The 28,000-nt window shown below is 40.2% G+C and overlaps 1 protein-coding gene across 1 annotated transcript; it reads right to left on the minus strand.

The window, feature by feature from the left end:
* Window positions 1-1,087: 1,087 nt before the first annotated feature.
* DEPDC1B (DEP domain containing 1B) lies at window positions 1,088-27,569 on the minus strand. Its single transcript, XM_074855542.1, has 11 exons — window positions 27,522-27,569; window positions 26,610-26,875; window positions 21,556-21,691; window positions 19,499-19,626; window positions 12,259-12,389; window positions 11,151-11,198; window positions 10,563-10,703; window positions 5,349-5,515; window positions 3,712-3,888; window positions 2,869-3,057; window positions 1,088-2,546 (listed from the first exon to the last, which is right to left on the minus strand). The coding sequence occupies exons 1-11, from the start codon at window positions 27,567-27,569 to the stop codon at window positions 2,385-2,387; spliced, it is 1,593 nt and encodes a 530-aa protein (XP_074711643.1). The 3' UTR covers window positions 1,088-2,384.
* Between the last annotated feature and the right edge of the window lie 431 nt (window positions 27,570-28,000).

A 28,000-nucleotide genomic window follows, 5' to 3' on the forward strand; every position in this document is an offset into this window, starting at 1 on the left:
GTGTTTTAAAAAAAGTCAGCTAGTACTCCATTTAGTAAGCCTTTTCAGAAAATAGCCACTAGCTTAAGCAAAAGAATGTCTGGCTTATGGTCCTCAGAGTTCAAGGGAAATAAACCCAGCAGAGCTCATGTCTTAGCAACATCAAGACACTGCAGGGCTTTAACACAGAAGGTTAAATTCCTGACAAAGTTAATACCAAAACTGAAGTTTCTATTGACTATAGCTTAAGAATACAGAACCTGTTTTTTCTAAGACACTTCATCAAGCCCACAGTCTTCTCTGAACTAGTTTTCATTCTTTCTTTTTCTAATGTCCACACTGAAAGGAATACACAAACATACTTTTGTGTTCATACCACATTCATCTTGCATATTTGCAGTTGGTTTAGTTATGAGATGAGGAAAAACTGTAAGCAGCTGCCACAGTCAGATATCTTCTAGTACTAAGATAAGCTTTCTTAAGTGTCTCCCAAGATAGGGCAACAGTTAAAATTCAGTCTGTGAGATTATGATCTCAGATAAAATTCCCTCCCTACAGTCCCTTCAGGGTTTTACAGGACAGTTTGTGGTGGTATTTTTCACAGACTTGGGAACCGTGAGCTTGGGAGCTTGCTTGATTTGTTTTTACCAGAGTCAAGGAAATAATTCTTTGAAACAACAGTACAATTGATCCATAGAAACATATGAGATATCTTCAACTTTTCATGAAAACTGAGTAAACTCTAATTATTGTTTAAAATAGGCTCATGAAGGCTACAGATTTTTAAATCTGCATTTATTTCAAATGGCAAATAGATTGTCTCTACTTCTCTGCAATTTAGGAACTGATGTCAGAGATCACTTAGGGTGGGTTTCCACTTTTATGCAAGACTTGCTTTCCAAGTAGCCTTACTGATTATTGAGTGTTGTAACCAAATTATTCTATATGAGTAGTCAGATCATAGTCTGACTGCATGTAAGCATACACAGAATACTATGACACATCTAAAAGGTTATGTCACCCTTGAAGACTTAGTACAAAAGGTAAAAAGTGGTCTCAGACTACTTTTAATATTGATTTTAATATTTTCTTATTATTTGAAAAATATATCAATTTTGCTTAAGGAAAAGATTATGAAAGAAAAATAAAAAGATATGAAGAAAAAAGAAAAAGATATTTAAGAAAAAGATATGAAGTCCAAGTGTAACAGATGTGTGAAAACAGATCATGAAAACATGTAATGTTCAAAATCACATTGACCAAGAAATAGTCCAACCTATTAAACCCACAACCTTGTAATATACATCTTAAAGCTCATTGCCTGGTTAAGAGGTTGGCAAAGTGAAATCCTGTCAATGTTGCATTACAGGATAGTTACTGTATTGCTTACTAAAATGTCAGATAGACATTTGTTGAGATGTCAGCTACCTTCTCTCCTGCATAGCCTACTCTGACATTCAATAAAGTATGAAATGTTGCTCTTTATATCCCTAATGGATAATGTGAAATCACCACTCTAAATATGGGAAAATGATAATGCTTTAATAATTCAAAAGTGCTGTCAGAATCAAGTATGTTATATGCACAGTCAAGTTATAGGTACGGTAGATTTCATAAAACCAAATGAAATCATTAAAGGCATGTATGGTTCAATGTCACTTCAATATTTGAATTCCATTTCCAGAGGAAATGCAAGGTTTCAGATTTTTCTGATAAAATATGTTCTATCATCAAGCATCCAATTTTTTATGGCAATATTTAGTAAGAGCATATGGGAAAAGAGTTAAAAGACTGGTTTGCTTAAAAGAATGGGTCAGCAATACAGAAGGTAGGTGTAATGCATCATATGAATCCAAAATTAAGAATGAGTTTTTACAGTTTTCCAAAATAAATCTTTACATATCAGGAACACCAAGGTGTACAACAGCAAAACAAAATCCAGTGTTTCATACTTATTTAAGCATGTACAGCAAATTAATTCCTCAAGCTACGTATGAACAAGCACAGCCTAATTTATGCAAGACTCATTTTCAGGGCAACAAAATCTGTTGACTAGTTACCAAAAATACATTACATACAAATATATTTAGACCTTGAAATAATGGTCAAATCAAACTACAGCAAGTACACTTTATCATCCATGAGATTAATCACCTTGAGTTTGTTGGGTTTTGTTTTATTTTTTTAAAAATAACAGACATTTAAAAAAATAATTATTTACAAAAATATTGATAATGGCTCACATTTCTACCACCTCAATACTTTCCTCTTCTTTTGACCTTTTCTACCATCTCAGCAGTATCTCTGGTAGCTTTTTGGAGTAACTACGTGCTGCTCAGGCTCCTTTTGCATAAGATCCATTGATAATATGCTCTGACTCAGTTCGCTGATACATTTCAGACCATTTACATCCGAAAGCTTCTGGTTCTGTGAAATGGTTGAAAAGGCTTTTTTAAGGCCCACATCAGTATTGGTGGTTTCTGTTTATTTTTTTCTGGAAATAGCACCGCTTCAGTTTCAGGGGTAGGAAATCGTACTCTATACACTTCAGGGTAAGATTTCTGAAACTAGAAAAATATATCAATTTAAATAAAGAATTCGCTCAAACTTATAATATAAAAAACTATTAAAGTGCAACCTCCACCTCTGGAGCAGGAAAATTATTATTTCTCTAAGGGACTTTCTATACCTCTATATAGAGAATTAGGTGATATTTTCTAATATGTCTTGATTCATCACAGTACTCCTATTGCAAATTATTAAAAAGTTTGAAAACCCCAAGAGTAACTACTACCTTAAATGCCAGTATTTTTCTAGAGGACTACACGTCTAAGACTTGATAAAGCCTTTTAAGTTAAAATTAAAGACTGTGGAGGAATTTTTATTTACTTGCTTGAGTTTCTTCTTCTTATCTTTCACAGATATTTCTTTATTCATTGCAATTTCTTCCAGTAAGGCTGCCAGCGGTTCTTGAGAGCCAGTTGCCCTTTGGCAAGATTCAAATTCATCTGCACTGATTTGGTGACAAAATGATGGAGGAGGAAACGTCACATCAGTATCAGGTCCAGCATATTTTATCTGAAGAAAGAGTAAAAAATGAGCAGTTACGATTTCTGCAATAAATCTGCAAAAAAATGGCATAATTAAACTGACCACCTAAAATCATGAAGTAAAGAAGATACGGAATAAAGACCCTAAATTATATCTCCTATCTCCTGCACTAACTGGATTCTAGTAAGTCAAAAAACATGACACAAAGGAAGCCTGTTTAACTCTTGGAATAAGTTAAAAATTACTTTTTCAATAAAAATTAAAGAAAGAAGAACTTAAAAGCAGCTTTGAACAGAACAAAATACAGTATCAGGAAACAGAAAGAGTTATGAAAAAGCTGAACAAGTAAGAATGGCTCTAAAAGAAAATCAGAACATTAATGGAAACACTTTTTAACTATCCATAGTTTTCCTCACTACCAGAAACATAGTTTTCTCATTCCATGGAGAAGATTGTGCTAACAGGGTAATATATTTTAGAGTTCTTGTCTCTAAACCATTGAAGATCCGCTCAGTTTCATTTAAATACATGGTTATGGTTGAATATCAGCAATATTAATTAGCTCTTCACAAGCAAGCAGAGACAGAAGAAAGTCTTTAAGAGCTGAGAAACTTTGGGAGCAGAAAGGCTAAATTAGATCTAGAAGAGAGACTTAAGAGGCTTTTTTCACTAGATACCTACTTGGACTCTCTGGAGATGTACAACATGTTCCTCTATGGAAGATTTTAAGGCAGAAGGAACACTTAAGATCTCTTGATAATTGTCCATGAGAAAAGATACTAGTTTAGCAGCAAGCAGTTCATCCAAGTCCATTTCATCCTTTGAGCAGAGAATACAACGGGAAAATGCCTGAACCATCTGAGACAAAAAAGATCATTATTGTATATTTTTCTGTTTGGGTGTGGGGGATGGGAAATCAGACTGTATTTAAAAAGTGATCTTTTAGAAAAAAAGTTTTTAACAGGACAATACTTACCATACTTCCAACACATCAATATATTAATAAAGTAAATATTCTGTACAGTAACATTACCTGAGTGGACTGAAGATGTCTTTTGCCTCATATACATAATCTAACCCTGACATTAGACTTAGAATGGCCGAATTCCATTTTATTTTCAAGACCTTAGTCAAATAGCCACTTCACATGGCTTTTCCAGTTAAACAGTTAAATATTTCAGAGATTTTAAAAATAACACAGGAATTTAATAGAAGTTAAGCACCAGAGGGAAAACTTAATACCATTATTTTGAAATCATCAAAGAAAATATCAGGTCCAGCTTACTTTATATAGTCTCATGCTCAAGCATTCAGTTACAAGAGTTTTCTGTCTGTGCACCAGTCACTATTAACATTAAAAGCACAGAAGACAATCAAGGTTTTCTGTCATGTACCACAGACTACACTGCTGAATTAACACTTAGTACAAAATACTTGGACTGTAAGGGATTCACTTCTAAAAATAACATTTAGATTATAACATAATTATTGTAATCAAAGACCATTTCCAGTTAATTAAATTATAACCTTAGTAGTCAAAAATTTAATTATTTTAATCAAATACTATTCATAGGTAATTAAAAACTTAATTGCTAAGGAACAAATTTAGATTTATGCATGCTACTACAGGATTTTTATGGAGTGGCTCTACAGCTGAGTTTTCTGTTGCCCTTCTTGTAAAAGACTTGAAAATTAACTGAAAAAAATACATGTTCTTAGCCAGTCGGAACTGCTAAGTTATGCCTAATAACTTTGTAATAACATGTTGTTGCAAACATCAATGATAACTCTACAAGTAATCCTACAGAAAGAGCATTAGCAAAACTAGGGCTTTGTCAAAATCTGATTAAAAATATTTTCAGAGATTTCTGTAGTTCAGTGATTAAAAAAACAATACTGAAATAAACTGGTAGGAATTTTTTTTAAATGGCTGAGAACAGGTTAATCAAAACATTCAGCTACATATTTCTAGCTATGATTGAAAGAGGCAGTCTGTTTCTCTCACACTATCTGCAACGATAAAGAACAGCAGACTTCTACTGCATTTTAATTTTTTTCCTACTCAATGGTGAAATCAGTGGTGATTTAACTTTGAAAGATAAGGAAACCTCCAAATTTTGAGCAAATTCTTCATTTGCTCACAACTTACCAAGAAATCAGGATTTATTCAAATTCAGAATAGCTTTCCACATAGCTAGAATAGTCAAACTGTTCTTCAAACAAGTAAACTGTAGTTCATATACACGCTCCAGTAAGAATCTTTTATCTGTGCTACTCCAAAAGCTTTGTCTACACCTTTTGCCTTACACTATACATACCAAGTTTCTGGTTCTCACTGATTCAGAAAGAGGTGGAAAATCCTTGTTAAAGCTAATTCTTGCCATCATCCTCACCAACAGCTGCAGTCTTTTCCGATTTTCTGGTGGCAGCAGGAGACAAGATATCTGAAGAGCTTCTATGGCCTTGCTGTGTTTTTGCAGCAGACCTGGTTTATACAAGATTGGGAGATTGGGCAACATTTCTCAATTATATATTTCCATAACATTTAATATAACATTTCTACATCTGTCTCTCCAAATTCCTTTCCTACTCATTCAGGACTGCCTTAGAACTCCACTCCCCAAAGAGTCAGGGAAGATATCCCTAGACCTAAACTACCAGAACTGGGCACCTTGTTTTAATATTTACAGGATTTCCTTTTGATGTATCAGGAGATATTAATAAACACAACCAACAACTCTAGATATTAGTAGACATGAAAAACTACAATGTTTTGGTTTATCCTTTGGTCTTTCATAATCCTCAGCTCTAAACACAACTGAGATGTATGCACAGATGTAGCAACCACATAAAAAAGTCTGTGGAAACAATCAGAGAATATAAACAAAAGACATGCTTATGCATCAGTGACAGCTATGACAATACTGACATGTCCCTCACTCCTATAGAAATTAAATATATGACTAATCCTACTTACAAACTCTTGAGAAAACACAGAATGTGAGAATGGTAGAGATATTAGAAGACTAGACAGACACATTAGAATCTGATAGTAGTTTAGGTACCTGTAAAAAGGTCTCACCACCAAAATGCCATCATCTTGTTTCTAAGGCTCAGTGAAGGGAGCATCTACCACACATTTGCCTAAATAGTGCTAGCATCATAACAAAACAGAAGTCAGGAGCAAAATCTGCATGACTGAAGTCTAACAGTAATTTCTCTTAAAAAATGAACAAGGAATACAACAAAGAGATACACTTCTTTTTTTTCCATAGGATTATAGAGGTTGGAAGGGATCTCTGGAGATTATCTAGACCTCTTCCCCTACCCAAAGTCGTGTCATCTACAGCAAGCCCAGGAATATGTCCAGTCAGGTTTTGAATATCTCCAAAGATGGAGATTCTACAGCCTTTCTGGACAACATCTTCCAGTGATTGATCACCTTCCAATTAAAAAAGCTATTTTCCTATGTATAGGAAGTTTCCTGCATTTCTGTTCATGCCCATTGCCTCTTGTCCTGTTACTGGGTATCACTGAGAGAAGTCTGGCTTCCTCTTCTTTACTCCTCCCACATCAGTCTTTTGTACACATTAATAAGATCCTCCCTGAGCCTTCTCTCCAGGCTAAACAGTCCCTGCTCTCAGCCTCTCCCCATATGATAGATGCTCCAAGCCCTGAACAATTTCTGTGGTCCTCCACTGGAGTCACTGACCAGTGCTGAGGAAAGGTCTCCCTCTAACTGCTGGCAATGTTTTTAATGCAGCTAAAGATGCTGCTGGTCACCTTTGCCACAAGGACACACTGTTGGCTCATGGTCACACTGGTGCCCACCAGGACTGCCAAGTCCTTCCCAGTAAAGCTGCTTTCAAATCAGACAATCCCAGCACAAACTAGTGCATGGGGTTATTCATCCGCAGGAGAGGACTTGGCATTTCCCTTTGTTGAACATTATGAGATTCCTGTTTGCCTTTTTCTCCAGCCTGTCGATGTCCCTCTGCATGGCAGTACAACCCTCTACTGCATAAACTGCTCTTCCACATTTTGTATTATCTGCACGCTTGTTTAGGGCACTCTGTCCTTGTTTAGGACAGTGTTCCACCATCCAGGTAATTAATAAATTATTAACCACTACTGGTCCCATTCCAGCTCTGAGGTCTGACTGAACACCAGCTGGACTTTGTGCCATTGATCACAACCTTCTGAGACCAGCAATTCAGCTGATTTTAAGTCTACCTCACTACCCACCTATCTAGCCTGTAATTCCTTAGTTTGCCTATAAAGATGTGATGAAGTTTGCCTATAAGGATGTGATGCCTGTAAGGACAGTGTTGAAAGTTTTACTACAGTCAACATAAACAGCATCCACTGCTGTCAACTCATCCACCATGGCAGTCAGTTCCACACTGTGCAAAAATAGAAGCTGTTTGTTATTAAAAAGAGAACAGAAATGTACAGTAGTAAGTAGGGCAGCCAAAACAGTAGCTCAAGAAAACAGAGACAGTAGCTCAAGAACAGAGTGGTAAAGCAGTGTAGTTAATTTCATTTTCAAAGCCAAGCTTCTAATTTCAAAGGAAGATTTGGCAAGCACACTAGTGCATATGTTTAGAAGAGGCCCTGAGAAATAATAATTAACCTTAATGAGGTTTGTACATAAAGAATCATTTTAAACTGTGCAAAGAATAAGTTTAATCTTACCAAGTCAGTAAAATATCTGATGAGCAGTGGTACCTTAGTCCTATTTTCTTAGCTATTCTGAAAACTGATTTCAGCCAACCTCTTGGAAGAGAAGTGCTCTAGACAGTCTTCATTTGAAAACAGAAGTAAATGAGGCATCTTGATATGGTTACACAAGATACCTATGATTTCTGAAAATATTTCTCAGCTTTTAAGATGGAGCTTGTAGACATGTACAAATCATATTATGGCTGCCTCAAATGACTAAAAATATCATCTGATAACACTTTCTTTGCTATTTCCTGAAGTCTTCCACTAAAGAGAAAGCTTATACACAGAAGGAAGAAAGAAGTTCTATAATCACTGTGAAAAGTTTGTAATTCCCTGAGGGTAGCAACATGAAAAGTCAAAGACTCAAAGACTGAAATCTTGGTTTTAAGTCTTAAGATTGAGAATTATTGCCAATTTAACAAGCCATACTCCATTAAAAAACACAGTAATGCAACTGCAGACATAGATCTGCTTTCCCATGTTTTGTAAATGCACAACTTGCTAAGCAATTACTGCTTCACAAACACCATTCAGTACTAGCATTGATACTTATTACAAAATAGTATTCTATGGAGTGTGCATTATCCTCTACAGTTACTTACAACTTCATAATGGTCTGTACATTAGCCTCATTGTTAAGACTTAATTACATATTGAGCAGAAACCAAAACTTTCCCCTTTCTCTCTCAGCTGAATCCCCCAAAAAGCCCTTCCTCCTCCCACTCCCTCTCCCCCACCCTCCAGAATCACAGATCAAATCTCAGAAGAGAGTCTGAGTGGTTAGAGAAGACCTTGCTATGGAAACTACAGATCGGACATCTCTGCCTCTTATTTATTTGTTTATTTTCTTACTGCTGGTACTAAGTAGTTTGGAGTACAAAAGGGGGAGTTAAGCTTCACCACGGGTATGCTGAATTGTCTTCTTGAGCTCCTTCCACTGGCTAGATAGGGATTGTAGTCTTGAATTATAAAAAAAGTGGAAAAGACACCTGGGGATCATCTGGCCCAACACCATCCACATCAGTGACGGTGCCTAACGCAGGTATCCCAAATCTAAGGCCAAATGCAGCTTTTTAAGCCATTCAAATACCTGTGCTAGGTGTCTGAAGGAGGCTGTTAGTCAAGACTTCTAGAGAAATGTGACATTTGCAAAGAAGGGCAACAAAGCTGATGAAGGGTCTGGAGGACAGGTCTTACGAGGAGCGGCTGAGGGAACTGGAGGTGTTTAGTCTGGAGAAGAGGAGGCTGAGGGGAGACCTCATCACCCTCTACAGCTACCTGAAAGGAGGTTGCAAAGAGCTGGGGATGAGTCTCTTTAACCAGGTAACAAGCGATAGGACAAGAGGTAATGGCCTCAAGTTGTGCCAGGGAAGGTTTAGACTGGATATTAGGAAGCATTTCTTTACAGAATGGGTTGTTAGGCGTTGGAATGGGCTGCCCAGGGCAGTGGTGGAGTCCCCATCCCTGGAGGTGTTTAAGAGTCGGGTTGACATAGCGCTTAGGGATATGGTGTAGTTGGGAACTGTCAATGTTAGGTTAATGGTTGGACTAGGTGATCTTCTAGGTCTTTTCCAACCTAGATGATTCTGTGATATACTGCCAGTATTTTAAAGAAAATTGTTTAAGTATGAAGATGTAAAACAAACTAGGCAGTTTTGAAAGCCTGTATCCTCATGATTTCTTTGTGTAAATCTACTTTTGTTAGTAAGGAAGGATTCCATATTAACACCTCATTTTTTTGTGAAAGAGACCAAAAAATGATTTTTTGACTTTTTGAAACAGTGCACGATTTCCTTTCATTTTCACATAAACATTGGCATGAATTCTTTCTTCTCATTTTTACATCTGTGAAGTACTGCGAAATATAACTCTTAAAACCTGAAAGATGTGAAATACAGGGGAAAAGCAAACAGAAAGAGAGCATGCAAGGAGAGGAAGAATTTGTAAAAATATTATCAAGACTATCTGTTATCTAAGAAAAAGAAGCAGAAAAGGAACTATATTCAGTTTGAAGCAAGATTGTCAACAAACAAGGTATACAAATTTTAAATTCCAGAAATAAAAGTGTTATTCTGAATTGTTTTTTCATCTCCATAATTTATTAAAAGCAATGTTGTTCCCATTTAAACAAGCTCAGAAAAGTGAAGTGCTACAAAGCATGCTTACTTTTCAACTCAGTTGTTCTTTTCTGAAACGCAGCCATAAAATGTAATCAAATATTTTCACATTTATTGTCTTTCAATGGGCCATCTATAGCTACAGGATAGGTGAATTTGGCATAGTGTGAACCCTTGAAAAGTTATAGTTAATAACTAAACTATTGTTTCTTTAAAGCACTAGGTTAGTCAATGTCTTTTCTAAGTTTAAGCAATGAAGGATTTTAATTTCCTTCAGATGTCATATTGCCAGGGTTAAAAACAGTCCTTACAGCCCTAATCCTTTTTAATCTACACTTCAGTCAAGCAATTTCTAAGAGTTTAGGTGAGTTTTTAAGATGCTTAGCCATTTGTAAAAAAAGAAAAATCTCTTAAATTTCGTTAGGTGTGGCAGTGTTAAGCAATGAACAGAGGACTTTAAAAATTATAAAGACAACCCATGGAAGAGTTTTGAACTAATGTGATCAAAAAGACACAAGAACAAAACTGCCCTGTGATATGAAATAAATTTAAACATTAAACTGTTCTGTATGTAGAATGGACAGGACAGGTCCTAAAGAAATAAGATGTGATACTCTTTGGGTATGGTAAATTAATTTCAGGAAGTTAATTCAGAAGAATAATTTTTTCATTATATCCCAAACTACTTACCTAACACACTAACAAAAACATCAAAAAAATGAAATGTGAGAAGAGGTTCTTTTGTCTGGCCAAAATAGTCCACTATAGTTTTGAAGACATCTCTTTCAAATCCTGAGTATGTAGGCTGCTTCAAATCTGAGCAGCTGGGCCCTACAATGAAAAAAAAAAAAAAAAAAAAAAAACAACACCAAAGAAAATTGATTTGCAGCCACCAACTAGATCATTATTTTCTATTCCAGCCAATAAAAATGCAATGTCAAGGAGAAAAAAAACCCCAACATATTTAGACTCATTCTTCAAAATATAAGTGAAATTGTATTATCTATTGAACTGATCTATTTCCAACAGGCCTAGTGAAAACACACAGTAGAGGAAAAATATTAATAGAATAGTTAAACCTTAATATATTTCATTGTAATAAACTGCACTGGCAAGAGAATATATGCTGGCTGATCTTTCCCAGTTTTGTTTAAGGCAATGATCAGAAAAAATAATGACTGTGAATATAAACAGGATTTGATAAAGCAGTAAAGGCACAGTCAGTTCAATTGATTTTTATGGGGGTTGGTTTTTTCCCCACCTCCTGAATTTACTTACAATTTGCTAGACATTTCATTGCTGATAATATCCAGTGAGGTAGTTCCTCTGCATGTAGGAAAAACAGAGAAAAATTAAAAGGAGAAAAAAACTGAGAAAAATGTTAAACTGCAAGATAAAAGTGAAGCTGAAAATTCTTTAAGTTCCTCCTATATAGTAGATTGACTGATTGCAAAGGCAGGCTATGCCTTAATGTAGGATCTAGCTTGAATTACATCTATACTTTACTACCTCCAGTACTCAGGATCAACCAGTTATGCCCACTGCTTTTACAACTAAAATCAACAAAATGGATCATACAGCAAATCCTTAACCTGCCCTACAAAAATCATCCAAACTAGTTCAAGATACACCTTCACTAGTTCATTACAGTGAAACATTCACTCTGCACTGAAGATGATGAAAAGCACTCATACATTCAGTTCTGTGATTTCTGCAAGGAGGAAGTTAATATCTTGAGGTGCTCAAACTGTCTTTAAAATGAACATGTGTATGCTCTGGAGAGAAGGTTTCGTTCACAAACCAAACCAGGTTCCAATCTCATATTTCTCTTCTCTACAAATCTTGCAGTAAACATGGTAGCAACAATATTGTGACATATCACAGTAACAAAGATGCTTTACTTCCTCCCTGATGTGCAAAGCAGTTTTAAACTTGGCACTAGTTTCAAAATACATTGACTGAAAGCTCAAAACTGAGAAATTTTAAGCATCAATCAGTGTACAGCTTGATTCTTCCTCAATTTTTAATACACATTTTGTTCATGTAAAGTCTCCAGTTCAAGCAGTTAAGGGCTGGGCTGACAAAGCCAGCTTGAAGTGAATAATATCCCTGTCTCTATAAATTAAAAGTTGCTGCTCTTTTACCTTCATCTATCAACCCTGCTAAAGCAGGAATATGTTTAAGAGAGTAAATGTGGAATAAACACTGATTCTTACTATTGGGATGTCAGAGGACAACAATGGCATACTTTGTAAAAACTCTAGTATAGATGTGGTCATATGAGTATAAAGGTGGTACATGTTAGCATGTGTTAGAACTAATACTTTTTTTAATACTAGTAAACTACAGTATAAAAAAGTTAAATGAAAACTTCTAAAATACTCACTTGATTTGTCTTCTAAAGTGACAATGCCTTGTTTATTGACATTGTATGCATTTTGGACTATATGCTTTGAATTCACAAGTTTTGTGTCTAACACTTCATCCAGAGAGTCCAAACCCAAAACCTTTTGTAATCTGTAAAAATACATAAACACATAGTTCATACATCATCTAATCTGAAAAAGGCAAACAAGTAGTATTAGGACAGATACAATTCTGAAAAAGAGACTTCTCTATTTCATAGAATCATAGAATATCTCAAGTTGGAAGGGACCCATAAGGATCATTAAGTCTAACTCCCTTCTCCTCGCAGGACTACCTAAAACTAAACCATATGACTAAGAATGTCATTCAGATGCTCCTTGAATTCTGACAGGCTTGATGCTGTGACCACTTCCCTGGGGAGCCTGTTCCAGTGACTGACCACCCCCTCAGTGAAGAACTAATGTCCAGTATGAACTTTCCCTGACACAGCTTCATTCCATTTCCTCAGGTCCTATTGCTGGTCACCAAAAAAGAGATCAGCACCTTTCCCTCTGCTGCTCCCCTTAAGGAAGTCGTAGACTGCAATGAGGTCACCCCTCAGGCTTCTCCAAGCTGAACAAACTAAGTGACCTCAGCTGCTCTTCTTAAGTCTTGCCCTCAGGACATTTCACCATCTTGGTCGCCCTCCTCTGGACACACTCTAACAGTTTGATGTCCTTCTTATATTGAGGCGCCCCAAGGTGCACACAGTACTCGAGGTGGAGCTGTACCAGTGCAGTGTAGAGTGGGACAATCACATCCCTCAACCAGCCAGCTATGCTGTGCTTGATGCACCTCAGGACATGGTCAGCCCTTTGGGCTGCCAGGGCACTCCGTTGACTCATATTCAATTTGCCTTCAACCCAAACCCCCAGATCTCTTTCTGCAGAGCTGGTCTCCAGCTTCTCATCTCCCAGTTTGTATGTATATCCAGGGTTACCCCATCCCAAGTGCAGAATCTGACACTTGCTCTTGTTAAATTTCATACAGTTGGTGACTGGCCAGCTCTCTAGTCTATCTACATCTCCCTGTGAGGCCTCTCTACCCTCGAGGGAATCCACAGCTCCTCCTAATATAGTATCATCAGCAAACTTACTCAATACACATTCGATTCCTGCATCCAGATCATTTGAGCCCTGGGGAACACCACTAGTGACTGGTGTGCCTGATGTAACACCATTTACTATAACCCTTTGAGTCCAACCCTTCAGCCAATTGCTCACTCAACATCTTATGGACTTGTCTAGCTGTGTGCTGGACAGTTTATCTAGGATACTCTGAGAAACACTATCAGGAGCTTTGCTAAAATCCAAAAACCCCACATCTACTGGCTTCCCTTGGTCAACTAGATAGGTGACCATGTCATAAAAGGAAATTAAGTTGGTTAAGGAAAACTTTTCCCTTGTGAACCCATGCTGGCTATGACCAATGACTACATTGTCTCTCAAGTGTTTTTCAGTAACTCCCAGAATAATCTTCTCCATAATTTTACCAGGCATTGAAGCAAGACAGACAGGCCTGTAATTACCAGGGTATTCCTCCTTACCCTTCTTGAAAATTGGGACAACATTTGCCAGCTTCCAGTCAACTGGGACCTCTCCAGACCACCAGGACTGTAGAAAAAAAATGTAGAGAGGTCCCATGATGACATCAGCCAGCTTTTTCGGTACCCTGGGATGAACCCCATTAGGCCCCATAGATTTAGCACATCCAGCTGGAGTGGCAAGTCTCAAGCAAGTTCAGAGGTCAGCTGGGAGTTTATCATCCTCTCAGTCACAGTCTTCAAACACAGGGCTCCAGGAGTCCCATAGCCCATCATCAGTGTTGAATACAGAGGTGTAGAAGGCATTAAATGTCTCCACTTTGTCTACATCCCTATTTCTGAGGTGACTGACTTCGTCAAGAAATGGACCAATGTTATCTCAGAGTCTCTTCTTGCTATTAACATATTTTTAAAAGCCCATTTTGTTGTCCTTCACAGTGCTGGCCAGCTTGAACTCTAACAAGCTCTAGCTGCATGAATTTTCTCCCTACAGTGGTGAACAGGCTCTCTGTAGTCCTCCTAAGTCGCCTGTCCTTGCTTCCATGGTCTGTATGCTTTCTTCTTCTGCCTAAATTCTAGGAGAAGATCTCTACTCAGCCAAGCCACTCTTCTGCCCCGCTTGTTTGACTTCCAACACTTTGGAATTGCCTGCTCCTGTGCTCTTAAGAGATGGCTGTTAAAAAGTGACCAGCATTCACGGACCCCAATACCTTCAAAAGCAGATTCCCAGGGAACCTTACTAACTAGCTCCTTCAGCAGCCTGAAGTCTGCTCTCCCCAAATCGAGGGTCGATGTTTTGCTGGCAGTTTTTCTCCTGTTGCCAATGATTTCAAACTCAACTACTTCATGGTCACTGTGACCAAGACAGCCACGAATCACCACTTAGTCCACAAGTCCATCTGTTTACAAATAAAAAATCTAGGAGGGCACCTTTTCTTGTCAGCTCCCTTACTACCGGCACCAAGAAGTAATCTTCAACACACTTCAGAAATTTCCTGGACCTGTTTGTCGGCTGTATGATATTCCATTGATGTCTGGGCAATTAAAATCACCCGTAAGGACAAGGGCAGTTCATCTAGAGATACCCCTTAATTCCTTGTAGAATAATTCATTGGTTTCCTCATCCTGGCTGGGTGGTCACTAGTAGACTCCCACAACAACATCCACTTTATTTGCTTTCCCATTCATCCTTAACCGGAGGCTCTCAATCGCATTGTCGCCAACTGTAAACGCCATACAATCCAACCCCTCCTTTACATACAGTGCCACCCACCGCCTCGCTGGACCTGTCTATCCTTCTTGAAGACCCTATAAATATCCACCATGGCACCCCAGTCACAGGACTCATCCCATCAGGTTTCACTTATGCCAATGATGTTGTAGCTCTGGGACTGTGCCAAAGCTTCTAGCTCCTCTTTCTTATTCCTCATGCTGTGCACACTAGTATAAAGACATTTCAAATGTGCTCCAGTGTACTCAGCACATCATGGAGCATGACAGAAGGACCTTGCTAGTCCCTCAAACATCGGTATGCTGCCCCCAGGCTTATCTCTACAAGCCTGGTTTTATCCCTTTCCACCTTTAAATCTAGTTTAAAACTCCTTAAATGAGCCCTGCTAACTCCTGCGCAAAGGTCCTTTTCCCTCTTTGACACAGGTGTACCCCATCTGTCACCAGAAGGCCTGGTGTTGTATAGACCAACCTGTGATCAAAAAGCCAACTTTCTGCTGGTGACACCAGTCTTGGAGCCACATATTGATCTGCTGATTCTTCTTGTTTCTTCCCTCATCATTCCCTGCAACTGGAAGGACACAGAACACTACCTGTCCTTCTGATCCCTTAACCAGTCATCTCAAGGCCCTGAAGTCTCTCTTTATTGCCCTTGGACTTCTTACTGGAACTTCATCGCTGCCTAAATGAAAAGTCAATAACAGATAATAATCTGGCTGTACCAGGGTAGGAAGTTTTCTCTTTGCATCTTTAACCCAGGCCCCAGGGAGGCAGCGGACTTCCCTAAGAAGTAGGTCTTATCTGCATATTGGGCCTTCTGTTCCCCTCAGAAGAGAGTCTCCTATGACAATGTGCCATCTTTTTTTCTTTATGGAAGTGGTTTTGATGCAGGGTGTAGGCCTACTTAACCTTGGTGATACCTCCAACCTAGATGAGCCATTGTCCTCATCATTGTTTGGTCCCACTTGCAGAGCCTCATAACTATTATGCAAAGGCACCTGGGAAGGTGGGGTAGTCACAGAGGATATAGATGTGTCCGTTGCTCCGGGCAGGAACTTGTTTTCATTGTCCTCTGTCTCTTTAGTCACCATGTTCAGCCAGGCAGAGGGAGGATATGGAATCCTTCGTACCATGCGTCCTGTCCACCTTCCAGGCCTGTCCCAGGGAAGGTAGGGTGTGGTTCCAGTAATTTGTCTCTCTCTCCCCAACTCCCTGATACTCCTCAGTCTACTCACCTCCTCCTGGAGCTCTGTCACTAAGCAGAGGAGTTCTGCCTGGGCGCACCTCCCACAGGTGTGCTTGCTGCTGCTATCCAGTACTGGCCTAAGAACAGGGCCCACCCTGCTGTCTGGCACCTGGGTGGCAGCATGTTCCCACTGGAGCTCTGTCTGGGCAGCCACATCAGTTGTGGTGGACGCAGAGTTTAGAGAGAAAAATGTGGTTTTGCTGTGCAGATACCACCACTCCCTGGTTGAGATGGCAGTTCTACACTGCCCTCCCTGTGCACCCTTCCACGCAAACTGCCATGCAAGCTGCTGCACCGTGCCTTGTTTGCCTGCCCTAGTTGCTAGCACTCCATAGGGGCTTCTTTTAAACCGGTCAGGGGTGGACGGGGGTTGGCCACCATTGCTCCTGGCCCTACCCAGGTCTTGTCAGCCACTGTTGTGTGAGCTGTGGGCTCCCAGCAGGTCTCTCGGCTCCCTTGATGTTTCCCCAGTTAAGGAAACCCCATTTTGAACCGTGCTAGATTACTCTGCTGCAGATCATGCCAGCACTGGAGCTGCTTGCCTCAGCATCAAGTTTATTACATGGAGATAATGTGCTAGGTTTAGCCGAAAGTAACATAACACCCATTTTTAAAAAGGGAAATAAAGAGAACCTGGGGAACTACAGACCGGTTAGCCTCACTTCTGTGCCCAGGAAGATCATGAAGCAGATCCTCCTGGAAGTGATGCTAGGGCACATGGAAAATAAGCAGGTGATTAGCATGGCTTCACAAAGGGCAAATCGTGCCTGACAAATTTGGTGGCCTTCTATAACAGGGTTACAGCGTTGGTGGATAAGGGAAGAGCAACTGACATCATCTACCTGGACTTGTGCAAAGCATTTGACACTGTTCCATATGACATCCTTGTCTCTGAATTGGAGACACATGGATTTGACAGATGGACAACTCGGTGCATAAGGAATCGGCTGGATGGTCGCACTCAAAGAGTTGTGGTCAACAGCTCAATGTCCAGGTGAAGAGCAGTGACGAGTGCCATTCCTCAGAGGTTGGTGTTGGGAGCAGTGCTGTTTAACATCTTTATTGGCAACATGGACAGTGGGATCAAGTGCACCCTCAGCAGTTTGCTGACGACACCAAGCTGTGTGGTGCGGTTGACACGCTGGAGGGAAGGGATGTGCCATCCAGAGGGACCTGGACAGGCTTGAGAGGTGGACCCGTGCAAACCTCATGAAGTTCAACAAGGCCAAGTGTAAGGTCCTGCACATGGGTCAGGGCAATCTCAAGCACAAATACAGGCTGGGCAATGAGTGGATTGAGAGCAGCTCTGTAAAGAAGGATGTGAGAGTAGTAGTGGATGGAAAAACTGACTATGAGCCAGCAATGTGTGCTCGCAGCCCAGAAAGCCAACAGTATCCTGGGCTGCATCAAAAGAGTTTGGCCAGCAGGATGAGGGAGTTGATTGTCCCCCTCTACTCTGGTCTTGTGCCTGCAGTACTGTACTCACCTCTGGGGCCTCCAACATAAGAAGGACATGGACCTGCTCAAGCGAGTCCAGAGGGCCACAAAGATAATGGGGGGCCTGTAGCACCTTCCTTATGAGGACAGGCTGAGAAGGTGGGGTTGCTCAGCCTGGAGAAGGCTCTGGGGAGACCTTACAGTGGCCTTCCAGTACTTAAATGGGGCTACAGGAAAAATGGGGAGGGACTGTTTGTCAGGGAGTGTAGTGATCGGATAAGGAGTAATGGTTTTGAACTGAAAGAGGGTAGATTAGATCTAAGGAAGAAATTCTTTCCTGTGAGGGTGGTGAGACACTGGAACAGGTTGCCCAGAGAAGCTGTAGATGCCCCCTCCCTGGCAGTGTTCAAGGCCAGGTTGGACGGGGCTTTGAGCAACCTGGTCTAGTGGAAGGTGTCCCTGCCCACGGCAGGGGGGTAGGAACTAGATGGTCTTTAAGGTCCCTTCCAACCCAAACCATTCTATGATTTGTAAGGCCTCAACTGTACTGTAAAAATATCTATAAACGGTCTAAAGCAATGCCTTTAACTTTGCATAGGATATTCCTTTTGGAAATAGTAAAGAATATCTGAATCTCAGAGCCTTCAGCACTCAATTAGCTACTCCATTTCTTATCTCATACAAAGTATTGTACTTGTCATTGAAAGGTTCATGTTATCACACTTCTGTAGAAGTGCTTCTATTTCATAGCTATGGCAGTTTGCTCCCTTCCCCAACCCTGCTTAAGCTATAACCACCAGTGGCTATTGTAATCCAGCTTACTCTGGACTTCGGGTGACAGATAGCAACATAGTAGCCAAGGGCTCTCTGGAACAGTGAGCCAGACATTTTGCCGGCATGCAAGTATGACTACAAGTCAATCATCTTACTCCATAAATGCTGGACAGCCCAGGGCCCGTTGAACTCTCCTACACAGCAGTGGGCTGCACGCCAGCATCTCCCCTTGAGGAGGGACACCTCTCAAGGTTGCTCCTCAAGCTTGCAAGTCCTTGCTGCAACAGATTCTCATTAAGTGATTAATAACATGCTAAACTTTGAAGTGATAACTATGTGTTATAAAGGATTGATTGTGCATATATAATCCTTTAGACATAAACATTTGACCAAGTCTGGGACTAGGAATGGATCCAGCTGTGCCTAGATTCCTCTCTGAGGAGGAGTTTAGGATGCAAGTGGGTCCTTTCTGAACTTCATGAGTCAATGGGAGGGTCTCCCTGACAGTTTTGTCTGACCCTGTCCTCTATGCTACAAATAATCTAGTGTACCTTGTCATCTGATCTTGTTAAACCACTGTCACATTTACCATTGAACTTTGTTAACTCACTACTTTATATCAATAAAATATAGTTGCTTCTCTCTTATGAGTGAAGTGCACAACTCCATCTGTGACCATAGCAACAAGAAAAAAAGAGAATGAGGAAAGAAGTGATTAAACAAGACAAAGCCCACACAACAAAAGGACTTGTATAACACAACAGGAAAAAGTCAAAAGGTATTAAACACTGTAAAGTTTCTTTGCAAACTTTATTTGCTGAATTCATTAGTTGAATAACAAGCAGTATAGTTAGTCTAGCCACTGTGGCTTTTATGGCAATGATTAAAAGTGAGCAGGTGAAATTACAAGCATCACCAGAGAAGACAGACAAAACTATTACCGACTACACAGTTTTATAATAGCAGCAAATGACTCACAAGTATACTCACCGTGACAAAGTCATGGATTTCCATATCTCTTCTATATTTCTTTGTGTTAGCTCTCTGCGGAACACAAGTTTGCATGCTGGTACTTCCCCTATAGCTATACTGTGTCTCTTGTACCACATCTCAGAGTTCTGAAATCAGAAAAAACACTCCTCATTAACTGGTGACTTTGCAAGTATTAAATAATATAATACATTTAAAGCACAGCATGCTCTTTATTATAAGTATTTTAAATATTCTTAAATTCCAGTAGAGTTTCCAGAATACAAATGATTGTTTAGGTTTCACAGACGTGCAGCATCTTTTGTCAGCTACGTAACTTGTCCAAAGGTGAAAAATTATGTGTCAGAAGAACCATTACAGATCAGGAGTCAGTGATCTCTAGTCATAAGTTCAGATCTTCTTCATGATTAAAATCAGTTCAACTCACTTGTTTTCAACTACCACTCTAAGATTAAACATCTGCTTATGGAAAAATTATTGGATAATTATTAGATGAGATAAAGACTTATATTCATCTTTGTTCAGCATATACTGATGATAACTAAACAGTAAGTTCACTAGCAGGTTCTATACATGAAGAAAGTAAAAGCAAATAGCTACAGCTGAAGACAACCATCAGATCTGGTCCACCATTATAACAATAAAGCAGAGAATGCAAGAGACTATCCTTTACTCAACCTTCACATCGAAGCTTGATGCTTGAAGATTATCATCAGCGTGTGGATGGGTGGACATACAATACAGTCTGTCAGCAGTGTTCTTTTCAAGGCAAAACTCCTAATCATTCCCAGTTCTTTGATTTACATCACAGAGCAGCCCTAAAGCACTTTAACAGTATTACTTGTGATCACAACCAAACCACAAAATGCACTCCAGGAATGCACTTAGTTACTCCAAATACTAATCATCTGTCAATCTATGACACTAGATTAGAGCTAGTTTGAAAAAAATAGCACCCTCTGAAATTAGTATCTGGTCTTCCACATCAGTATTTCACTACACAGACCCTTGCCAATCAATCCACACACCGCCAGGAAGTCCTCTGATGCTGAAGCAATTTAAGGTGCCCACATTTTCAGCTACCTATGTACTTCACCATTTCGGTGGAAGATACACCTTTCTATAAAGGAGCCAGCAGAAAGAAGCTTATTCCTTTGCCTCAGTTACTTCAATTTACAGTCCACTGTATTAACCAAAACTGCCAATGCAAGAGATTTTGAGCTATGCCAGACTGTATGCTGTTGCATCTGAGTCAGAGTTAGAAAAGGACTGCCTATATACATCTGACCAAGAAATCCAAGGCTACTGTCTTGCACTGATAAGTATTAACAAAAAGGCAAAAACTATCAAAGAAGTCCCAAGAGTTCACAAAATATGAGAACATTCACATACCAGATGCACTGGAGGAAGGGTTTAGAATATGCATAACTTCAGAAGCCTAGGCTTCTGAATGTCCAAGTGGCAAGAGTGGGTACACTTTTGGTTTACTAATAAAAGCAACCATTTTTTCAACAACTTTACAAAGGCTGGATCAATGCAGGTAAGTATGGGGCAGGAGGATTATCTAAACTTACAATGTGTAACAATGAAATCAAGACCACTTCTCCTGAGCCACAACATATTCCTTACAAAAAAGGAAACTGAATCACGAACAAGCTCATAGTATCTAGGAGGAAGTAATACTGTATATATTCTGCTACATGAAGTGTCTGAATAAGAGTTACAGTGTAAGTGACAGTAAAGTAACAATTTTGTCTTGCATAATAAATGCCCTGTTGGAATTTGGGCAAACTGCAATGCAAGCATACCAGCAAATACAGACATGCAAATACAGACACGCTGAATTTAGGATGCTTGGGACATCATAATTTGTAGCAGAAAGAACACACAAAGCCAACATCCCCAGCAAATCATTAAGAACAACTTTACTTCATGTAAGTTTAAAATAAAAGCATTTTGCATTTAATAACCAAGTATTTTGTGCCAAAGAGTTTGTTAGTTCAGTTTTGCTTTCCAAATATGCTTATGTCTGGGGAAATGAAAACTGGACATCTTACCATCATGACTGATTTCACTGGGATGTGTTCTTGCGAAGTGCCAGCCTTCGGTTCATTCCAGTCTGGAAATTTAATTACTTCCTTTCCACATGAAGGTTTCTTTGGATATGACTTCAGCGGTGAGGAAGGAGGAAATCTACAATTAGAAAATATTTGTAATGTCTCTGAACTCCAGCCTATTCCATATTTACCAGCACGAAACTGTAGTAGGCTTTCACATGCAAAAATACAAATAATGTCTTAGACATTCACAGTGCGACTTAGTTGCCTGAAGACTGGTGTTGAGCGACACATAAAGCATCCTAAGGTGCCTTGTTTGGCCTCCCTCTGCTGCTCCAGAACAGTTCAGGTCCTTTGTACCTCCCATGACATAGCTAAGCCTTGGGTGAATGTCTGATATCCCAGTGCATCTCAGATAGCACCAGCTGCCTGTGCATAGACAACTGACTCAGATCTTCATTAGAATATGTTGATTCCACTGAAAAAGCTGTGGGTAGATTTTCCCCATGTCAAGTGCACTCCTAGCATGCATCTCCAAAAGCAAAGCTACATAACTAAGTCACTTGGCTAATGCTTGGATTTAATTAGTGCGCATGCAAGTGTCTACACAAAGTTTTGTCCACATTACCATGATCTTCTGTGTTTATATGCTTTCTACCCGAAGATCATACCCTGCAGTTCTTTTCTGGAGTGTTTTTCCAGCTGATTGTGCAGGAAATTCACTCACTTTCTAAGGCATTTCAAGAAGTGCCTTGAAGAAACTACCAGAAATAAACCCTAAGCTAGCCCTTGCAGAAAACAAGAAAAATAATCTATTCCACATCACATTCATCTCAGTCACATCTCCAGCTTGACCAGAATTAAATTACTGCCAAACCTAGGTCCGAGCATGTGCAAAGGAATTAATGGCAGCACATCAGAAAGACAAATCAGTTTGATGGCAACATATCATCAGACTAGCCCAGGTAAGATCTTGTTTACCTGCATTCCTAGGTTTTAGATGCTGAGATTCCTGATGCTTTAAGAAATGGCTTCAGCCTTTTAATTAGAATGTAAAAGACAGTTATGTCTGCGACCATGCAACAGGGGCTTGTACACTGCTGGATAGCATGCATTTATAACTTAGTAGAAGGATTCTCATGCTCAACAATTCTTCAGGTTTTCTCTAAAATTTCACCCCATCCTATCAAGGCCATTCCACCATTTAGTTAGTTTTAAAATTAGTTTCGTATTGCAGTTTTATTAGTCCAGTAGTGTTATACTGCATAGATTAAACACGTTATGGTTTTGACCATGCACACTGAGCCTATTTGGCATATTCCACAATGTTCTTCAACAGAATACCTGCAACACAAGGAGACACCGCTTCCTTTGGACAAACCCTGAGGGGAAGTAATAAACACCTTGAACTAATCCTGCAAGACGTATTCCGCCTTTTAAAAGTAAATCAGATTGTTGGTGTTCAGCTGTTGAGTGTTCTCTATTTTTCAGCTATTTGTTATTTCTTAATGTTAAAACATCTGCAGCCTTTTTTTACTTTGTCTTACAGTATTCTCAACAGTTCCCCATTTTCCTTCCAGTTCTTCACAATTTTTAGTTTTATGTAATTTGCTCCCCTGATTCTCAAACAACTGGTGAATGAATGAGTTCTTACAAGCAGAAAAAGGAGATACATTCCCCTTTTTCAGATATCATTACAGCAAGATCTAGATAGAGTCAAATTTTTGGATGAACAATAAAAAGCCTCTGATTTTATGATGAACAGAGTAGTGTTACCTAAGCCTAGCAACTGGGGAGCATTCTAGGGTTGACAGGTCAAGATTAGCATCATTTACAGACATAAACACTAGTTTTAGGAGTTTATACAAGGAGGAAATAGATACCTGTTTGTGTCCGGGGCAATGGATAGAGAACAGGGTCAGCTAACATTAGTATCAATGGTATAACAAGTACCACTGCTGAATTCCCGATTTACTAGCACTGCAAGAGTACTAACCCTTTTGCTTTTAGTACAACTGCTTAGATTTCAAAAAATGTAAAGCCTAACAGCTTCCAAAACTGTAACTTCTCATTTATTATTGTAGACTACACTGAGCCAGTAAGTCAGGACACAGAGACAGTCTTTGCTATTTTTAGAAGCCACACTAGTTCTCACCTTCACAGCTAATACTTGCCCAATACTTTAAGGCAAATCAACATTTGGCAACATCTCTTTTGCATATTCTGTGGAGTGAACAACTACACGTACAAGCAAAGTTAATGAATGACACAACTGTGCATCACAGCGTACTGTTACAGTAAATTAACACATGAATTTATAGAAAAGGTATGAAGCGTATCAAGGTTTCCAGAGTAAGCAGTGCCAGTGGAATTAAAAGCAACTTGTACTGCTACCATATCAACATGGTGAGAAACGTATTTACAACGTAACATTAGGAAAGTCCACCAGAGGGAGCTGCCAGGACATTAAATGCATGAATAAAGGCGAACTGGAAAACTGATGTTTAGCTCCATAAATAGGAGAAGAGCATGCTTTAATACTTAAAGTCAAACACCAAAACCATGAGTAGCATACATAGTTTACTTATGCACCAAGCCCAGTGGGAGAAAGCTGGCTCCAATTCAAGGTGCATGAAAGGTATGCAGCTTTAGTAAAAAAAAAAAATAATGTTCAATTAGTAACTTAGTTATCTTTTGAATGGGAGGTAGAGAAATAACACCATTGAGATAGCTACAGCAAAAGAGCTCTCTTGTCCAATAACAGATCATCAGGCAGAGCACACAGAAAATGAAAAGCACAGAAATACTTCACCCAACCAACTTCCACAGCCTGCAGCTCAGGAAAGTCATGGCTCAAAATACAAAGGAGAAAAGAACAAAATAATTTGAATGTGTCACAATGCCAATGCAAAACAAACAAACGATCCAACCACAACAACAACACAAACACAACAAACCCAGACAAAGAGATACCGCATAATACCTGCAGTTACCAAGAAACATATTCAATCTCCTGACAAAGAGTCAATGCCCAGAAAGAATGGAGACGAAATACTTAACTATGGCACATGTGAAAAAACTGTACAAGTAGTGCTGTCCTAAGAACAGACAAAGTGGGACTGGGCTAGGAACATACCAAACCAATAACACATCTACCACCATGTGCTGTACAGCACCTAACTGCTGTTTTACCTTTGTTTAAACAAGTGAAAAGCCCACTCCACACCACTCCTTTACATTTAACCTTCTCTAGGCCGAAGTCAAGATGTAAGCTCCCTGCAGCTCTTCTTGTCTTCCATGCCTGTTTTCCAACCTTAACTAGTCAACGACTAGCCTTTGGTCATGTTCAGCTCTCAGACTGCAGAACCACATAGTGTTTTGAGATACTTAGCAACAGAGCTTCTTGGGTGAGCTTTTCCAAGTATCTTCAGATACAAGTCCTTTGATACACTGGGTGCTTCAAATTTGAGTCTCAAATTCTAAAATTTCAGATTTTCCTTGATTAATTGTTACACTGAATTTCCCTCTACAGAGCTACGTTGGGAAAAAAATATTCATTTTTTTTATTCCCCCCAAATTAGTTAAAATTTCTTCCATTAAAGTTGATTGAAATTGGTTTGAATATTTAACTTATCTGGCAGGGAAGCTGTAGCATTCAGTGTTGCTTCCTTCAGAGGCAGACTGAAAAACAGCAGTATCATAAAAAACAAGTTGAATCAGTGCTAATTTATTAATGGAATTAAACACAAATGTGATCCAATCTGACTGTAAGTCAGCTGAAATGTAGTAAAACAAATTTAACATAAACCATGGTTCTTTTACCATGTATCTTGACCTATGTTTGTTTATGACGAAGAATTACATCATACATACCTCTTACTTTTAAAGTATTCCAAGTTAATAAATAAAATTAGGAGAGTAATGAACAACTGCTCTTACAGCATAGGCATACAGACTAGACAACAAAAAAGCTTAGGCACACTCTACAAACAAACTAATTAAGAACATGGAGCAAAATGAAAAACTGACTTCATCCACATCAAGTGGAAATTAGTATTACATATATTTTCTCAAAGACAATATTAAAAATTCATTACCAAAAAACTAATACATAAAATTTCTTTACATACATAACAATAGGTATAATAACTAGAAACATAACATTATCGCTGACTTATTTTCCCTGTTGCTCTGCATGAAGATAGATCTAATTTCCTCAAAAGACTTGCCATTATCAAAGTTACAAATCCATACTTAAGGTAATGGCAATTTTTACACTACTTTTTCACTGAACAGGACACTACAAGATGGTACAAATTCAAAACCTTCAACTTCTGCACACCCAAACCTTAACTGAGGTCACAAGAGATCAAAGAACCCACTCCAGTAATGCTAAGCTTTCATTACAGAGTAACTTCTTTTCCTCTGTTCACAAGCCACCAGCTGAGAGGCTAAATAGGGCTAAGTAAGCAAGCATCCTTAAGGACAAGCAAACCAAACTTTGTCTCTTTTAAGACAATTTCAATCTACAACCCAAGGAGTATAGAAAAAGGTTATATATCATGAATGACTTCTTAATTCAGAAGGCCTTTCTCTTCTCTCCGGAGTAGAAACAGCATCAAAAATAGTCAGGGGGTTGGTCAAGAGGGAGGACAAGTAGAGCTAGATGCTCAATGGCATCCTCACTTCCATCCATGTCTTCCATGACATGCACTCTTCCAACACTGACAAATCTGATGTCTACCAACAGCAAACAGAACTCGCTACCTTGTAAAAGCTGCAAAAGCTTTTGTTAGTATTCATAGAAAGTAATCAAATGCCCTTCAAAAATATTTAAAAACAAGCAAAAAAAAAACCCCACCAAAACAAGCCAAATATTAAATCATGACAGTTGCCTATCACTAAAGAAAATAAAGCCTTTAAAAAGAAGGAAGGGAAGACATATTAACACCTTTTCAAACACATTCCACAAAAATATTTGTAAAAACCATTGCACAGAATTATTACTCCCCGTTTCCAAAACCAAAAATTTTTCAGTCACTATGTAGGTTTACCTATATAAATGGCCATCATCTTGAAAGTCCTCTTTGCCCCATCTGCCTTTAATATCTTCTATAACATGATTTTTCAGGAATTTTTTAAGCAGCTTAACTGTTTGATTTCGAGTCACTTCTGGGCCAAAGTTTTGATTAGAGCCAAGCAGTTCATGTAAACAGTCCACTGCCTCCGAGGCTTTGAAGCAACGCTCGTAGCTTTTGAAGCGACACCGATGCTTTCGTAAAGGCATCCCAGCACGAAAAAGTTCTATTATCTCGTTCCACTAGGGAAGAAGCACAAAGCAAACCGTTACGGGAGCTCTCCTCTTAGCATTTCAGTTGTACAAAGCGAGAACAGTATGCAGCCAGATCTGAATGTAGAACTACGTATTTTTTTGATCATCTGCGTTTATGAGCACACTGAAAACTAAAACTATGATTTAAACAGTTGAGATCTGAGAATAAACACCAAGATTTAGGAAGCTGAAAGATTTAGAGCCCCATACTACCTACGGCTCTAGAGACACAGCTTTAACCTCTCCTTAACTTTTAACTTGACAAAAGGCTGGACTAAAGCTCCAGTCTGCCGGGCTCCACCGCTGCTCCAGTCACACGGGGCGCACAGGTCCAGCCGCCCCACACAGGCTCAGCGCGGGGAGAACCGGACGGCGGCTGGGGACCGCCCCGCCGCGTCCCGACCGGGGACCGGCTGCCCGGGACAGGCGCATGGCCTGCTCGGACACAGGCCGCAGACAACAGGGCAGTGGGGCAGGCCCAGGCGGCCAGACTGGCTCAAGGCGCCCGGTCGGTACCCAGGAGACTCTAGAGAGTCGCCGTCGGACACGGAGCAAACCCCCACCCCCCCGGACGAGATAAGGCGACACAGTGGACAAAGGCGGGACGGGGCATCCCAGGCCGGGGGCGACTCACCAGGCGGGTGGCGCGGTAGGGCCCGGGGCCGACGAGCCTCGGCTCCATGGGCGCGGCCGGGCCTCGCCGTCTCCACGGAAACGGGCAGCTGCACGCGCCGCGCCCGCCGACAGTTTGAATCCGGGCCCGAGAAGCGCCGCCTTCACCTATTGGGTGGCGGCGGCGGCACGTGACGAAGCCGCACCACCCTTGATTGGCGGGGGGGCGCGCGGCCCGGCCCGCCCCCCCCCCCCCCCCCCCCTCCCCAGTCAGCGCGGGGCGGCGGCCCCTGTTCTCCCGCCGCAGCCCCGGGCTCCCCCGCTACCCCTCCCCGGCAGCGGCCGCCTCTGCTCCACGGGCGGTCCCGCCGACAGGCTTCCATGCGTGCCCGCGCTCCTCGGCCGGAAGGCGGGCCCTGGGGCGCCAGGGAGAGGACGGGAAGCAAGACCGCTAGGAGGAGCGCCGGCGGAGAAACTCGCCTCCTCCCGAGCAGGCAGGGC

This window comes from Strix uralensis, chromosome Z (genome assembly GCF_047716275.1).
Source record: "Strix uralensis isolate ZFMK-TIS-50842 chromosome Z, bStrUra1, whole genome shotgun sequence".
Taxonomy (NCBI): domain Eukaryota; kingdom Metazoa; phylum Chordata; class Aves; order Strigiformes; family Strigidae; genus Strix; species Strix uralensis.

Bases quoted from the DNA above. Each gene is read 5' to 3' on its own strand.
- DEPDC1B (XM_074855542.1), bottom strand. From the start codon at position 27,569: ATGGAGCCGAGGCTCGTCGGCCCCGGGCCCTACCGCGCCACCCGCCTG. The intron at 26,876-27,521 runs GTGAGTCGCCCC...CTTCTTCCCTAG, and splicing joins CCTACCGCGCCACCCGCCTG to TGGAACGAGATAATAGAACT. The intron at 2,547-2,868 runs GTAAATAAAAAT...ATATTTTTCTAG, and splicing joins AGAAGAAGAAACTCAAGCAA to TTTCAGAAATCTTACCCTGA.